This window comes from Delphinapterus leucas, chromosome 14, assembly GCF_059928025.1.
Source record: "Delphinapterus leucas isolate spDelLeu-1000000601 "Yukka" chromosome 14, BTC_Dleu_Yukka2, whole genome shotgun sequence".
NCBI lineage: Eukaryota > Metazoa > Chordata > Mammalia > Artiodactyla > Monodontidae > Delphinapterus > Delphinapterus leucas.
This window is the reverse complement of record NC_143142.1, coordinates 86,807,581-86,824,980: the sequence shown is the minus strand read 5'-3', so window position 1 is coordinate 86,824,980 and position 17,400 is coordinate 86,807,581. Positions and strand designations below refer to the sequence as shown.

The 17,400-nt window shown below is 50.6% G+C and overlaps 1 protein-coding gene across 5 annotated transcripts in view; it reads left to right on the top strand.

Annotated features, from left to right (window-relative positions):
• Window positions 1–17,400, top strand: part of ZNF516 (zinc finger protein 516) — a 121,037-nt gene that overhangs the window by 88,406 nt on the left and 15,231 nt on the right. For 3 of the 5 annotated variants that reach the window (XM_022560035.2, XM_022560036.2, XM_089895330.1), the window contains exons 3-5: window positions 3,954–5,366; window positions 11,223–11,327; window positions 12,169–12,236. In XM_022560035.2, the coding sequence (XP_022415743.2) occupies window positions 3,954–5,366; window positions 11,223–11,327; window positions 12,169–12,236 (1,586 nt within the window). The remainder of the gene's footprint in view (window positions 1–3,953; window positions 5,367–11,222; window positions 11,328–12,168; window positions 12,237–17,400) is intronic. The other 2 variants (XM_030761989.2, XM_030761990.2) reach the window with 2 other exon arrangements.

The window sequence follows — 17,400 nt, the reverse complement described above, 5'->3', positions numbered from 1 at the left end:
AACCGAGGATTTAGAAATGAGGCTCTTCTTGTAAAAGCGCCTTCAGTCCCCAAACTTGAAACCGTTCCCTGCTGGCCCAGCCCAAGTTTATGTGTGATGGCTGAACACGCGCTCCCCAGAGTGAAGTGCTAACTTGCTACTTTTAAAGTTATACATGAAGCAACGACAGAGCGTTTTCTAAAAAAAGAAGCGTGTTTCCCCTTTACATCACTCAGACATACCTGTGAGAATCCACCACGTCTGAGTCCACTGAATTGAAAGAAAAGCAGTGAGGCCACTGAGGTGCCTGTGAAGCCAACGGTTCATTTCTGGTGGTCGTTGGTCCCTTCTGCATAATACTCCCAGCCCTGGAGTTGAAGGGAGAGAGAGACAGCCTGTGGACCCCGGAAGGCCGGCCCCTCCCCGCCTGCTGGGGGCTGACCTCCAGCCCCATGGCAGCCCTGTCTGTCTCGGCCTCTCCTGAAATCCGGTTCTCCGTGACTCCCAATGATTTGTCCTCTGTCGACCCCAGCGCGCCTTGATCGTGGCCACAGTTAGAATCACCCAAAGGTTTTTTCAAAAAACGTGCAGACGCTCCTTCCCAGAAGGCTGGTTTTTGGTCTAGGCACTGGCCTTGGGTCTTTCTTCCGGCGACGGTTCACGTCCTTTGCAGATGATCCTGGGGGCAGCTAGAATGCTGCTGTGGATGAACTAGCCCTCCCTCCCTCCTCCAGGACACAGGGACCTCCCTCCCTCCTCCAGGACACAGGGACCTCCCTCCCTCCTCCAGGACACAGGGACTGAATGTCAGAGTATGTGGTGGTCCAGCCAGCAGCCCTCTGTTTTAGGTGGCACAGTCCAAGTTCCTGCAGTCATTCTCCACATTGCTTGGTTTCCAGAGACCTCCCTCCGTGAGCCTGTCCTGGACATGTTTTTGGCTCTTCTTAGTATGGGGCTCAGAGCTGAGACTGGGCTCCTCCAGCTAGGTGAGCACTGTTGGTGCCCTTGCCTCCCTGGCTGTGGCTGTGGCTTTACCTTGATATATCAATAAAACCCTGGGCCGTGGAGACTCACACTGAGCTTGTGGTCCCCTAGGAGCCTGGACTCTTTTTCACAGCACAGCCCTTAAGCCAGACCTTTCACTTCCTGCACTTTGTTTCTTCTTGTTAGTTTTGAGCCTTTGTTCCATCCTGTTGAAAACTTTTGAATCTCTGTCTTTTTTTTTTTGGTGAAGGTTTTGGCTCTCCCTCCTAGCTGAGTGTCAGTCCTGGGTCTGATACCTTTGTCCAGTCCCATTTCTTCATCTAGGCCACCGATAAATGATGGTGGGGCTGTGGGAGGACTGATGCTTTAGCATCCTTAGGAGACCTTCCTCCCTGTGGATTCTGGGCAGGGGTGTCGGGTCAGCTCCCAGTGCGCCCTGTCCAGCCACATTTCATCTTGTGCCCAAGACCATCAGGAGACACCAGACCCATGTGTCCTTTTGTCCCCTAAATGACCAGTGTGGTAAGCCTTTCAAAAGAGGGAATCATGGGCTTTGACGGTGCTATTGCTTTTTACCCCCTAAACCAGAGATAAAATTTTGAAACGGTACCTGTTTTATAAACCAGAATATACCAAGGCTCACAGAATTGATCTAATCTGCTTTCTCAGCAGGTCAGTTGAAAAGTGTGTTTTGATTTGCATTAACATGGCTACAAACTGCTTCCTTTGCTACTCGGTGCAATGTAAGACCCATGCACAGAGGTGAGAAGCTAGGGAGGCGTTTCAGAACCCTCACGCAGGTGTGCTGGCCCGCTGTGAGGTGCGGGGGTCCTCGGAGCTGTGTCTCTCAGTTCCGGTACTGTGATGGAGGGCCTGCTGTAATTTTTCACTTGGTGTCTTGGTCAGAGGTACTGGAGGTTCTCGTGATGTTTGAAATCCTTTGTGGGAGCGTACCCTCTGGGGGCTCTGCCAGATGTGCTCTGAGCACCAGCAGATGTGTGGTGTCAGGTACAGTGGCCCTGTTGTTGCAACTAATAGGCTTTGGTGTGTGTTCTCATAAACCCATATGCCTTTAATGCCGGAAAAACTAGGTCCGCCAAGCCGCCGTCCTGACTCTCTTTGAACATGTAAAAGTGAATTTGATAGACTGAGCCTCAGCCTGAATTAAACAAAGGCCAAGACGATCCCCTGCATTTAATTCCAGGTTAAATGCCCTTTTTATCATCAGAGCTTTCCAAGGCCGCCCGGTTTGCTTTCTGAGTAACGCTAGGTACCCACATGACAGGCAGGTATATCTAACTTTATTTAAACGTTAGCTTTTCAGAGCCTATAGGATCAGAAAATGTATTCCTCTTTTGTCTTGTTTCCTGACCAATTCTGCCAATCACTACATACTGGTAACATTTCTTATGTGGACGTAATCCTTTAAAGTTGCTTATAAGTGGCTGTCTACCTACTAATTGAAAATGAATATTTGTTACTGTGTTCCTTCAGATCTCTGGTAAATGCCTTCTGTGAAGGACACTTTCCTGCTTTCCTGAAGATTCCTTTGGAATACACTTTTTTTTCTTTCTTTCTTTCTTTTTTTTTTTTTTTTACCAATTTGATGTGATTACTGTCTTAACTCCAAAAATATACTTAGAAAAATTTTGTTTTATTTTATTTTTTGTTTTTGATTGAAGTATAGTTGATTTACAATATCGTGTTAGTTTCAGGTATACAGCACAGTGATTCAGTTGTGTGTGTGTGTGTGTGTGTGTGTGTATTTTCAGATTTTCCCTTATAGGTTATTACAAAATATTGAGTATAGTAAAATACTAAGTTTAGAAATACAGTAAAACATTGAGTATAGAAAAATTTTAACATTCTCTGTAAACAGATACCTACATTCCATGAGAATGTTAAAATCTCTAAAAAATTTTTATTTAAAAACCAACAGTATTGGGCTTTCTCATAAAAGAAAACCTAAGATTTTAGTCCATCCCCGCTATGATACCTGTAATGAGAAAAAACACCTCTGAGCTCGTACTGATGGGAAGAATCCACGCTCTATAGTTCAGAAAGGTTTAAGACATCCAGAAACGTTTGTGCACCTTCTAATTGAAATAAACCCAAGGTCGTCAGTGCAGACTTCAAGTGGGTTTTTTGTTAAATCGTGTCGAATCCACTTGCAGTGCAGTCTGGTCGGGGAGAAGCTTTGCAGCCTCGGTGCCCAAGCTCAGGGAGCCTGGCTGCACTTGGGGTGATGTCGCCGGCACTCACCCGGGAGGGTGCGAGGCCACCCCGTGGCAGGGAACCCGTGCCCGGCCAGCTCCCCTGTAGAAGGCTCCAGGCAGACCCCACAGGAGCGGCAGTGGGCGTCCCACCCAGGGAGCACCGTTTCTCCCGGGCATACCCCTGGGAGGCGTGGGCATGAAGAGTGTGACTCACCCCCTTCCCTCTCATGCCTCCAAAGGAAACTGTTGGTGTCCAGGTTTTGGAGCGGAATGTTGGACTTTACTAGACAGTCACGGGGGCCCATCCTGGATCGGCCCGTAGTTTCTGAGGCAGCTGCAGGATCCCTGGGGGGAGAGCACACTGTTTTCCAGCCCTGCCTCTCTGTGACCATGGGCTGAGGGGTTCTGAAAGCCACGGAAAGCCTTATGCTGTTATAAAGAATTAAGCCTTTTTTCTGGTTTTTGAAAGAACTAGTCCCCCTCTGTTGACTAGCAACAGTGTAGTTATATGTCACTAGATAGGCAGCTGTGTTATTTTCCCCTGTAGCCTACTGAGTCATCTAATTGGAAAAGAAGCCCCACCCCAAATAGCGCCATTTTGCCCTCAAGGTTGATCCGCTCTTAACAGAGCTTGTTGATCCAGGTCCTGGATCGCACCGGTCCTGAGACCCACACGCTTCCCTCCACATGTGCACGTGGCGGTTTGGGTGTGCTTCTCTGTCTTCTGTTCTGAAGAGAAATGGTAACGTCACGTTTTCCATTTCGATCCTCCAGGGACAAAGCCACACCGCTGCTGCTTTCCTGAAGAAGTAGCCTCCGCTGTGCTCTCCAACGGAGACCAAAGTCACACACTTGGAAGTAACCCATCGGGAAGAGCTGCCAGGGAGCCCAGCGCGGGGACCACAGCTTCTGTGTCCGTACTTGAAAGCAGTAGCAGAGACACTTCCAAGAGAGCAGAGCAGCCTAGGTTTTCTGTGGACTTAAAGATGCCAGCATTTCACCCCAAGCAAGAAGGCCCCGGCTCCAGGGATGCTGCGGACTTCCCTTCGCATCCCACTCAGACTGCAGATGTGCAGCTCCCCTCTGAGAGCCAAGCCACCCACCAGAAAGAGAAGCTGTCCGATTTGCACAATAAAGAGCATTCCGGGGGAGGGAAACGGGCGCCGGCCCCAGACCTGGTCCCGCTGGACCTGAGCGAGCGGTCGACGCGGGACGACCCCAGCCACAAGGAGTGGGCCTCCTCCCTGCAGGCAGCTCTGGCCGTCCACCCGTGTCCTTACTGCAACCATAAGACCTACTACCCCGAGGTGCTGTGGATGCACAAGCGCATCTGGCACAGGGTCAGCTGCCACTCCATGGCCCCCCAGTGGATTCAGCCCAACGGTTACAAAAGCATCAGAAACAACTTGGTTTTCCTCACCCGGAGCGGACGCACGGGCCCCCCGCCTGCCCTCGGGGGCAAAGAGTGCCAGCCTCTGCCCATCTCCCGGTTCACCCGCACTCAGGTGCCGGGCGGGGCGCCGGGCCCCAAAGGGAGCCCCTCGCCCCTGGGGGTGCCCACGAAACCCGCCGGCTTGCCCAGGAGCAAGGAGAGCCACCCCGGGGGGCCCTGCGCGCTCTGGGCGGCCGGCCCCGACGGGCATCGGCAGACCAAGCCCGGCCCCGGCCCCGGGCCCGAGCAGCCCGGGGCTCCGCCGCCCCCGTCCAAGCCCAGGCAGGAGGCCGGCCCGAGACCCGGGCCCGCGGCGGGCAGCGGGGGCTTCAGCAGAAGTGCCACACCGACGCCCACCGTCATTGCCCGGGCGGCTCCCCAGCCCCCGGCCAGCAGCAGGCAGGGGGACAAGTATGGCCTCCCCCCGGCGGGGGCCGGCCTCGGTCCCCCAAATAAGCACAGTGCCCTGGACCCGCCCAAAGCCAAATTCAGCCCTCAGCCTCAGGGTCAAGCGCACGGGAAAGGTGACGGGGGCCCCCCTCTACCTCCCCGAGAGCCCCCCGCCAAGGCCGGCTCCAGAGGGACTGCGGCCTCGCAGGCCCAGCCCGTCTTACACAACATCAAGCAGGAGCCTGCGTCCGAGGGCCCCGAGAAACGCCTGGACATCCTCAATATCTTTAAGACGTACATTCCAAAGGACTTTGCTTCTCTCTACCAGAGCTGGGGCGGCAACGGCCCTGCGCTCGAGCACAGAGGTAAGGGCTGCGGGCCCTCTCCCCGCCCGCCCTGGGGGCTCTGGGACCTCACGGGGGCGCCCCTCCTTAGAGGGGCGCAGTGCTGCCCACTGGCTGTGTCTGAGCCCCAACGCAGTGCGCCCTGGCTGCTGTGCCCGGCCTCCTGCTGACGTCCCCGGCACACCCAGTCACGCCCCCTCCACGCCTAGCAGGCTGCCTCCGTGGCACTTCCCCACTTGGTCATTTTATCTTATTTTTATTCTTAGTATTTTTGTGGCCGCACCCGCAGCTTGCGGGATCTTAGTTCCCCGACCAGGGGTCAAACCCAGGCCCTCTGCAGTGAAAGCGCTGAGTCCTAACCACTGGACCGCCAGGGAAGTCCCTCCATTTGGTTATTTTAAACAAGGATCAGTAGATGTTCATTGTCTCATGCCTCTATAAAGACAAGATGTGCACTTGAAGTGGTTACTTAAGTTTTATCTTTACACGTATATAATTTTAAAAGCGCACATCAGTACCACAGCATTCGTTAGCAGAGCCCTTGCAGAATGTGAATGTCCCTTACCAGCTTTGGGGAGTTGACTCATGTTTAAAATTCTGGAAAAAATTATACCTCAGATCATTATCTTCCTTTCCTCCCAGCACCTCGGTATTAATACCTAATAGGAATAATAATTAGGAATTGTCAGCGAATTTCCACAGGCTCCGTTGAATGGCTGCGTGGGATATGATGCCCTCGTTCTTGATTATAAATTGAAGGTAGCTCTCAGTTAACATCCAGAACCCTGAGAAGTCTAAGTATTTCCATTAAAAAATAAATAGACAAAAACCCCTATGGGGCTCCGGCTCTCAGTTACCTTACCTGGGTGGTCCTAACCCTTCTTTGCATACAACTGTACACCAAGCACCTGTAATTTATTAAAGTGGGGTACCATTTCAGATGAATTGTGAGATCCAGTCCCTCAAATTCCAGGAGCTCAGAAGCACCTTTGGGGACAAAGTTCAGATCGGGGGAGTCACGTGCACAGAGGCACCCGATCCGCTGTGTGGGATGCCTGGTGGCCGTGGTTCCCGGCAGACGGATGTGCGTCTCTCAGTTCCCGGTTTCCTCCTATGACTTGGAACCTGCCCAGGTCCATCGCTGGTGCCACGTTGGTGTGGCGAGGAGGCCTTTGGTCCATGTTGACCCTTAGAGAAAAACGAAGGTGTTTTTCGACTAGCAGAAAACTCAGGCGTTCCACAGGCTTAGAGATTTTGCCAGTGGGGTCCTTACCCCAGGTGGTTCTGGGGCTGTGGCTCAGAGACAGAGCTTCTCGAGAATTTCTAGAATGAAGCGGAGGCCTGGCTGCCTGGAGGTGGTGGAGGCTTTCATTAAGATGCGGTGCACAGGGCGTGTCCTGGTTAAGAGTCTCATCCCCTCCCCTGTGCTTCAGGTGCTCTGGGCGCACGGCCCTTGGTAGGTGGGGAAAGGCTGCTACCACGTAGCTTAGCGTTTCCACCTTTTTGGACGTTGTTAAGTTTAGTGAGCTTTCCATGTTCTCAGCAGTGTTTCCCAGTCGTGCAGATTATTTGCTCTGAGATGGAATAAACGTATATTGGTTGGCCTTTCAGGATCTCACGCCAACCTCAGTTCTCTAGATACAGGTTTTCGTGGACCCTAAAACAGAGAGGACTTAGATATAGATGATGGTGAGTTTCGTGGGCGCCGTGCTCCTGGTCACCTTCTCCCCTCCGTCCAGTGCTTCCTGGAGTCTCTACCCGGCTGCAGAGTGAGTGGAGTCTGCACCAGTGTCTGGATGAGTTCCACTTAGTAAACCATACTTGAACGTCATTTGTTACAACCCACAGCCTGCCCGATCACAGCTCTAAACCTGCCAGTTCGCACCTAGTAAGCGGCCCACATGCCCACTTGCTAAAGGCTCTTTGTGCTGCGTGTGGACCTGCCTTGTTGTTGCTTTTTTTCCCAAAAAAGTAGAAGTGAGTTTTAAGTTAAGGTTTAGAGAATTTCAGATGACAGACTTTGAAGTACAGGTAACCTGAAATGTTTTCCTTTTCCTTAAGATTTTTTAAATAAATGGTTCTAAGGCTCCCCCCTCCCCTTAAACAGAGGTTAGATATTTATCTTTTAAATGTGAAAAATGCTAAATCGTCCTCAAAGCGTGTGTGCTGTTCTTGGATGATTTACTCTTCTCATGTCAGGTGTAAGTGTGCAGATTTATGGTGTTTTCCCTCACCCTGGTTTGGGTTTCTTAGGGGAAGTGCTTAAAATTTTTTGGCCTTGGTGTGTGAGTTCATAGGTTTGTTTTGAGAACCGAAGCTCTTGGGTTTACGGAAGGACTGAGGTCAGCTGTGTAAATCCTGGTTGGCCTGCCTCAGTTTACCTTGAATGCCCCACCAGGAGGGACTTGCTCCCCCCCCACCCGGTGGCCCCTTCTCTCCCTCATGGACTCGGTTTGGCTCCTGGTCTGGACTTGGGGGTAGCTCAGAGCAAGCCCAGAGCTCTTCTCATCCCCTGCCCTTTGCGTCTTCAAACCCTGTCCTTTGCCTCTCCTGCATCCCTTTCCTGGTCCAGCGGCGGACGGGTATCAGTCCCTGCTTGGCCTACGGGGGGCCTTCGCTGGTTCCTTTCTCCTTTGAGTGTTTGTTTATGATGCTCTGAAAGTGTCGTAGCTGCAGGGAAACCCAGCAGGTGTGGCGAGGTCTATTTGAGAGGTGAACAGAGAAGTGATGTTTGCTGTTACGGAGACTCTACGTCTACTGTTGCAGCCTGGGAACTATGGGCAGCCCGCTCCCAAAAATTACATTCCCGACATGTTACTGAATTTGCAGTAACTAAACTCTCAAGGTTTGGGTTTCTGCTCCTTGCTGAGCACCCATTTTTTTCTTGAGCACATATGTGGTTGACTTTGGCATCAGGAATTGAGAGTCTAGAATCTGAGCTAATTCATCTCCATTCCACGAGTCTGTCAGCAGGTTGGGGGCTCACGCTGTCCTCTGATGCAGTCTTGCTGTGTTTCCCCGAGGGGTGTCGTCTGCGAGTGAAGATCGCAGCCTCCCCACACGGGCCGTGGGTGACACATATCGCGGTAGGAAGGCAGAAACGTGCAGAAGGGAATCTTGTACAAGAAGAGGCACTCACCTGTTGTGGACACGACATCCTTGTGGTGCTGGAAGTGTGATCCTGTGAGTCTCAAGGGTGGTACTGTCTTGAGACAGAGAATGGTGCTCTCGGGCGATGCCTCTGAGACATCAAGGTTTTATGAGGTTAAGAGAGAGAATCCTCAGAGAGCTTTTCCCCACCTGTGTTTTGACCAAATGATGTTTGTGTAGAAATGAATAGTCTGGAAACTCTGCCAAAAGAGAAAAGATGTTACACGGAAACGATCATTGTCACTTCCCTTAGGGGCTCGAAGCCTAATCCTTTAAGGATAAAAAAAAGCTACATTTCCTGTGATCATTCTGCTGTGTAGATCCCAAGTCTGGAAACAGGTGTGAGTGTAACGTGAGTGGTTTGTTGATAGAACAGTCAAAAAATAGTAAATTATCTGTGTTTCCAGAATTTGTGTCCAGCCTGTAGTGGAGGATGATTTGGATTTTAGAATTTAAAAAATCGAAAATAAAAGAACAGGAAAATTCTGGATAGGATAACATATAAGGTTTTTCTTGTTGAGACTTCAAAAAGATCTTGTACGCCCAAGATATATTAATAGGATGACGACAGAAGATTTGTACTTCCTTTGTGTGAATCTCGGTAGAATCTTTGCGGGATCCTTCAGTTTCCTTCCTCCCCTGGCGGGGGCAGCATAATGAAGTTGAGTGCATGTTGGCAGGGCTTTGGAGGAGAGTCTGCAGGTGCCCCCGAAGACTCTTCCTTTCCTTTTTGAGCCCACTTTCTATACACAACTTTACTTTTGAGGTCAGAGTGGCAGAGCTGTTTGCTCACCAGGTAGCCTTCAATTCAAATGAAGTTTGTAACCTTTCTCACTAGCTCAGAATTTTGAAGTAGCTTGGGCATAATATTATTGACCATAAAGGGCAAGGGTCTTTTCTTGAAAACGTAGGGAGAAAATGATATGATAGAATGCATGGGAAGACAATGTGTGTGTGTCTGTGTGCACGTGTGTGTGTGTGCATGTGTTCTGATACATACTTAATGCAAGGAAATCAGAACGGGGGAGTGGGTACAAGGGCTGTGCTTTTTCTGCTGCTAGTTTGGATGGGAATTACTTAGGAAAAAAAAGTATGATAATGGCTTAGTTTTGCGTGTTGTGACCATTAGATGCAGAGGCCACATGGGGGAGTCGTCATCATTGGTGGGTGTCCTGGAGGCATCCTTAGGACCAGCATTTAGATGCAGCCCCATTATTCTTGGGAAAATCCAGGCAACCACAGGTGCTGTCAGAGAGGGTCTTCTTAGGAGCCCAGCTGGAGGGTGCTCACAGTGAAAAGGAGGGAGCAGCAAAAGCGAGGATAAAGTTGAGATTTTCCTGGACCAGAATCAGAGGAGGGAGGGACCGCCCTGAACGGCTGAGTATGTTAGCGGTTGATAGAAGCCGTCTTCATGCTGGCTGCCTGTGGTCAGAAGAACTGGGGTGTCCGGCGCACTCAGGAGCCCCGGCCCCCCCTCTTGGGCCCCCCCTCTTGGGTCCATCGGTCAGTCATCCAGGGACGCCCTCCTCAGCTTTTCCTCTCCCCGACTCGGCCTGGTCAGAACTCCAGGAAAGAGGAGGCGGGTGGCCTCAGCACATGAGCCCGCGGCTCCTGGGGTCGCGTGGCCAGGTGACACTTTCCGTGTTTTGCCGGGAAGCTGACACCCTGATCTTTTACTAATGACAGGGCACGAGTGGGTTAAAATGTGTCCTATCATTCTCCTCGCATCCCTGAAGGAGGTGGTGAAGAGGCTGAGAACTTTGTGGGCAAATTCTTCTCTTTCTCGGAGACTCACATTCATGACTTGTCCAACGAGAAATCCACCATCTGCCCTACAATTCATGCATTTCTTTGACTGTTATTTCCATAAACATTACCTGTAATGTAGAAACAATTTTATATTATTTTTATGTGTTGTGGCTTCTGAATTAGGACAAGAGAATGATTTGGTCTCAGCTGTTTTGGCTAAGACCCTTGGTCGTCCTTTCACTCACCTTTTACATTCAAATGTCAGACTTCAGGTGTGTAAATACTCAGCTCAGGGAGCATCATTTAAAGAAATTTGTTGTTATAGGCATAACTTTTTCTAGTTAGTATTTTTGTTTTCCCATTGAGTTGAGCTACCATTGAGCCTGATGGGGAAGGTTAGGCTCAGGGAAGTCATTTCAGAGCTACTGTTACATGAAAAATTAGGCTTTTCTTCAGAGAGATGCCCTCATCCAGAAAAGGCAGACAGACAAGTATGAGTCTTCTGCGTCCCTTTTCTAGCAAAAACCGGACATCTTTTAGGGTCAGGAGGGAACAGGAGGTCGGCACTCTAAGACCGGCCTCCTTCCTAGGTGTCCCGTCTGTGCTCTGCCCAGGATGTGCAGGACACACAGGTAAGGGGCCGGCGGGGGGGGTAGGTGGGGATGGTGCAGCTCCCGGGCGTGTGGCCCAGCATCGCCTTGGGGGCAGGGCCCAGCCCTGCTTTCCTCGTCCCTCACTTGGTCTGGCCACATCACTCCATCGGCCGGATGCGGGCCACCAGCTGCCTGGGTCCCACACACCTGAGGGCGCATCATGGGAGTGGAATTTAATCCTCTCTAATCTGTGCTCCCTCGCGGTCCTGCGTGTGCAGGCTGTCCGGGGGCCTGGAGGTGCCTGCCATCAGGACACAGCGGAGGGGCTGACGATGTTTTCCTCTCGCCCCCTTCCTCCCTCCCCCGCCCCTGCACCGCTGCCCAGGGACACTCCGGACGCCGGCCCACCAGGGAGACTTGGTCTGCGGGGAGTGTGGGAAGTGCTTCCACCAGTCTAGCCATCTCCGGGCCCACACGCGGGCTCACACAGGTACCTGCCTGGGGGGCCCTGGGGGGGGCAGTCTCTGTTTTCCACAGTCGGTGACAGGTTTAGATTTCGCCCGGGTGAGGTGAGGGGTCAGGCCTTCTCTCCTGGGATTACACTCTAGGCTGTCCCATCCGGCACCTGCACCTGAAATGATTTTTCCTTTGCAGCCAAGCGCCGTGTGGTTTAATCTGAGATAAGCCTGTCTTGCAAATGCTCCACTTTAAGTAGAGTGGACTTCTCAGAAGTGCACGGGGTAATGAGATATGCTGCCACCGGGGCGCACTGAAACCCAAGTCCCCCATCGGCATGACACCCGGCTGCCTGCTTTCCTCCTCGGCACCAGCTGGCCTCTGTGGACCGGTGGGTGCTGAGTGGCAGAATTCCTCGGCCTGTTTGTCAAGAGCTTGCCTGAGATGGAATCGGGGGGAGCAATGTGTGTGCACTGGGGACACCACACAGCCAGGGCGAGGCGGGGCCGGGGGTGCTTTATCCCAGGCGTGAAGGATGCATCCGTACCCGGGTCGGGTCTGATGCAAAGTGACAGGGGCCAAATGGTAAGTGACGCAGAAGGAGGGGCCCTCTGCACGCGCGCGGCTAATTCATGCTGTCACTGATGGGTCTCTTTGGCGACGAAGCCTGAATTAAAAAGGGCACCGGCCCCAGGCAGTGTTTTCAATTTCTTACAGTAAGTGTTATGGTAAACTGGTATCTTCCGGCCACAGGCTGGGCGCTGGGGCTTTTTCTCGTTTTTTTTTTGCGCAAGTGCTTAACCTGTAAGGGACACGTGTCGCGGGGCGTCGGGAAGCTAGTGCCCCCCTGCTAACGCACATACTTGCTCTCACAGTGCTGTTTGAGTCTAACGGCCTCCGAGGTGCTGAAGCCCACGCCACCTCCGCAGATGCCCCCAAACAAGTAGGTCTCCCGACTCACGGGTGTGTGGGTTTTCATGTCGCGTAGCTGGGAAAAGGGGTGTCACGATGGTCGTCACAAGGGTACCACGTGGTGTTTTACCAGATGTGGAAGTAGCTTTTCGTTGCTGTGAATGAGAGCCCAGTCCTGCGGGACAGTCTGTGGGTGCCTGATAATCACTGAAGGTGGCTCAGGCCGTGAGCGACACGGTCGGGGTCGATGCAGCTGCGTTGGGTCTTGTTGTGGGTGACGGAATTGGTAGAGACCGCTGGTGACAGAAAACGCCAGAAAGTCATACTTTTCCACTCAAGATGTTTTGCTTGGAGGTTAGCTTGAGAACAAGTTAGGCTTTGTCTCTCGTCTTCAGAACCATATATATATATTTTTTTTGGTGGTACGCGGGTCTCTCACTGTTGTGGCCTCTCCCGTTGCGGAGCACAGGCTCCGGACGCGCAGGCTCAGCGGCCATGGCTCACGGGCCCAGCCGCTCCGCGGCACGTGGGATCCTCCCGGACCGGGGCACGAACCCGTGTCCCCTGCATCGGCAGGCGGACTCTCAACCGCTGCGGGAAGCCCTTCAGAACCATATTTTAAAAAAATTTTATTGGAGTAGAGTTGATTTACAATGTTGTGTTAGTTTCACGTGTACAGCAGAGTGTATCAGTTATGCATATATCCACTCTTTGTTTAGATTCTTTTCCCATATAGGCCATTACAGAGATTTGAGTGGGGTTCCCTGTGCTGTGCAGTAGGTTCTCATTAGCTGTCTATTTTATATCTAGCAGTGTGCATATGTCAGTCCCAATCACACAGTTTGTCCCTCCCCCCTCCCTCCCCTTGGTGTCCATAAGTCGGTTCTCTACATCTGTGACTCTATTACCACTTTGCAAATAAGTTCATCTCTACCATTTTTCTAGATTCCACATATAAGCGATATTATACGATTAATATTTGTCTTTCTCTGTCTGACTTCACTCTGTATGACAGTCTCTAGGTCCATCCATGTCGCTGCACATGGCATTATTTCAGAACCGTATTTTTGAATCACTCCAGAAGAAGCGTTCTGCTGAGTTTGGTGTCTCAGGGCCTCATCTTTGTCCTGATTTGATTCTCTGTCTAATGCACACCACCGGCTCGGCCATAATGCGTAAGATACCCGTATGCATGTACATAGAACGCGGGTGAACGCGGGTCACTGTAGATGTGTGGCCTTAGTGCGTTCAATCTATAAAAGGTGGCCAGCTCCTGGGCACGAGTGACTGTGGGATGCGGTCTGTAGCTCTGAAGTAAGGGGGTACACGCCATCCTAAGTGGTCTGTCCCGTCATCCTGGGCTAAGAGCATGTGGTTTCAGGGCTTTTCTTCCTCTTTGCCCCTGACAGGATGTCACACCCATCCTCGTTCTCCCACAGGTATTTTCTCCATAACCTTCTTGCTTTCTGATAGGTTGCCGTAGAAGGTTCTGTAACTGCAACCTCTCCCCCTTGTAAATGAAGAGGGGAAAGTTTCCTTGCTGCCAGAATAAACATCCAGGATCCGGTCCAGGTGGTCAGATCCAGTTAGCACACCCTGCCTGGACACGTGTGGGATTCACGGTCGTTGACAATGATGACGGTGACATAAATGTCAGAAGAACTTCCAGAAATTCCAGTCCGTTTCTCTAGAAGAGAATAGTGAGCGATAAAAACACTGCCCAGAGCCTGCTGCTAATTCATGGTTGAGCTGCCCTTAGGATGGACGGTACCTGATCAGAGGCTCTGGTTTTGTTTTTTATCGAATTTTCAGAATCCCTGTTTTTTTGTTAAAAGCCTTTTCTTCATATGTCACGGACAGAATGCCTTTCCCTTTGTTATAGTTTTTTAGTAAGTGACTTCTCTCTTAATAAAACCCATAGTTTTAGAACGACAGCTGTTATTTCACGATGCTGTGACAATTGATGAAAAAAATAGCATCTCACTGAACGCAGAATTAAAAGATTTCTGGACACATGTGACCTCAGCTCGAATTAGGCAACACTCTCCTTTTAAACAGAAGTAAAACACCCTTTCGACAAGGCGCACCCTGTGATGTGTCTGTGGGTTGTAGTAGCGGCAAGGTCGTGCCATAATTGGAGAATTACATACTGACAGTACAAGTGAAGTCAGTCCAGAGCATTCCTGCAGACACAGCGGCCCATTCAATCCACCTAAGATTTGGCTTTTCCAGAGGAGTGTTTGACGGGGCCGGGAAGCACCTGGCAGGTCTCTGAATAACAGTGAGATTCTTCAGGAACACACATCAGTTTATCTGGTGCACATGGATTCTACCTAAGCCTCTTTCAAAGGCTTCTGGTACAGGGAGAAATAGATCAGCAAAGCAAATCACTAAGACTGTATTTTAAATTAGTTCTTTGTTACTTATAGTTATGCTGGGAATTCATCACAGTTGTTACCCATTCTCGGTGATGAAAGAGAAGAGATGTATCTATATTTTCGTCTTTGTCTCTGTAAACCCAAGTTCTGCAGTTTTGTACTTATTACCAGCCCACCTCTTAGTTTCACGTGTGCAGTGACTCAGTACTGTGGTCTTAGGAACTATTTACTCCTGTTGCAAGGCCTCCGTGGGTCAGCTGTCCTGCTTTTCAGTCTCCTGACCGTGGTTGTCAGGCCCGTGACACCAAAACTCAGCTGGATTTATACACCTCTCGTGCTCGCATATTCGAGATATGGCCTCTGGAAGTACTTTTTGTCCTCTGTCACATTAAAAGGAGCTTTTGGTGATCAATCACTGAACATTTTGGTTCTTGAAGGAAATTCTGTTTTCTTTAACGTACTTTGGAATTTAAGAATTCTCATAGAGATGTGTCTGCCAGGATAAGTGCAGAACATAGCAGTAGTAGTTATCGGCTTGTATCTTACTGTTCTCTCTTATTCTGGGGTTCTCATTGTTTACAAAAATCACAACTGCTGTCTTAGATTTAGATACGATCTAGATTCATAGGACAGTTCTGTGGTTATTTATGTCTAGAACGGGACTCATTATACTTATCAGCCATGTTCTTTTTCATGTTTAGTGTGCTTTACAAACATTAACTAATTAATATTTAAATCATTCTTTTCCTGTGGGCTTTAGAAGCTGTGGGTCAGGGGAGTTTTTAAAATCACACAACACTGTATTCACGCATAAATTACTTGATGTAACACTAACAGTTGATGGACTTTTATAGATATACATAATAGATGTTAAATTATCTAACGGAAACAGTATTTGGGAATTCAGTTTTACAATAATCATTTGTTCACTCATTAACAGTATTTATTGCGCACCTCCTGTGTGCCAGGCTCTGTCATATTGGTGGAGATAACGAGGATGTTGGGAGACAAAGTAAATACTTTTCCTGCTTTCATGGTTCCTGAGGTCCAGTGGGTGGTTTAGGTAAGAAAACAGGGCAGAGAGGTGCAGCGCTGTGACAGGATGAGGGCCCTGGAACCAGGCTTGGGGCGTCGAGAAGACTGCCAGGGTGCGGGTAGCCGGCAGATGCCCCTGCCGATACCCGCCCCCCCCCCGACCCCAACCCCGGAGGTGGAAGAGATGTCTCGTTGGAGGAATCGTATGCGGGGAGAGCTGGGCGGGTGGCCAGGCGCTCAGGACATGAGCCTGGGGAGACACATCGCCGTTGGGTACCAGCGCTGAGATGTGGGAATTCCATCCCGAGGGCAGTGGGGACCCTGAGCCAGGGATGACGTCACCAGTGTTGTGTCTGTAGGAGAGTCGGGTTGGTCTGGGTCGGGGATGGATTGCGGAGGTTCCGGACAGTGAGCTGAGCCCCGCTCTGGAGGTGCTGGGGGTCATCCCAGCGAGACCCAGAGGCGGCCCGAGCTGGGGTGAGGCTGCGGAGAGCAGATGGGTGTGGGGATGTTTGGTGGCAGGAAGAACTTGGGGGTTGGATGCAGGATGGGAGGGAGGGGAAGGGGATGGAGTGGACCCGGGTGCTGGCTTCAGGCTCCAGCTCTCGGGAGGAGCCGTTCCTGGAGCCTGGAACGTGGCAGGAGGAGCCGGACAAAACCAGTTCCAGCTGACCTTCAAGTCAAGTTTGTGATGCCTCTTGGCGGGCGAATATGTGGGTTTGAAGTGGGTTTGATCCTGGTGGAGAACATATAAATATTTAATAGCTCTCAACGTTGAAGATCAGCCAGTTCTACTCCGAGGGACTCAATAGCCTGAATTGTTAAGATGTTGGGTTATTGAGTAGGAGACTCTAACCTAGACCTCAGATCAGGCAGGTGAACTTCACCTGAGTTTCCTCATTCGTAAAATGATGACAGCAGCAGCACACGCTTCTGTACTTGCTGAGAAGATTAACGAGGACGGCGGACTGAGCCTGGCAGAGACCAGACGTCCAGCACGTTAGCTGTTGTCGGTTATTCCAAGAGTGAGCAGTTGTCCTGAGCAGCTGGGGAGACACGGGCGCCGTGTATACGTACGGTGCACATGCGTGTAAACATGTAGATGCACGTGTTGTTGCCTGTGTGGACGTGCCCATCGTGGACCGTTGTGCTCGGTCGTCACGGCCACTCCCTCTTCTCAGCATCTCCCTGCTTTGTCAGAGCCTGGTCGTGTGCTTGTAAACACCCTGGTTTTGTCTTGTTTTGTTTTACAGTCTAGCTGCTAGTCGTGCCTTAAAGGGACGATGGGAGAGCTCTTAGCTTGAGAAAAGTGTTGTCAGCATAAATGTAATTCCCTAGTTTGCTGCCTTGTGTTCAGACGACATCACGCTGGCGGGCAGACGCTATGTCTGTACCCACAGCCATACGGCAGCTGCCCTTACTTTGCTGTATTAATATCTGAATTTCCTATGTGAGGTAATCCTAATGTCATAATATACATACGTTGGAGTGGATTAAATTCAGTTAATTTAGTTACTTGAGGAATAAAAGTTTCCTTTTTTGTTTTTGTGTTTACAAGGTCATACATGCAGTTTATTTATTTCTTCTTTTCTATTATGGTTTATTACAGGATATTGACTATAGTTCCCTGTGCTGTACGTTAGGACCTTGTTGTTTATCCGTCCTATATATACTAGTTTGCATCTGCTAATCCCAACCTCCCAACCCGTCTCTCTGCCCCTCCGTCAGAGAGTTTCGTTTTGATGTGTTTTTGGTCGTGGTCTCTTTTCTGCACACACACTG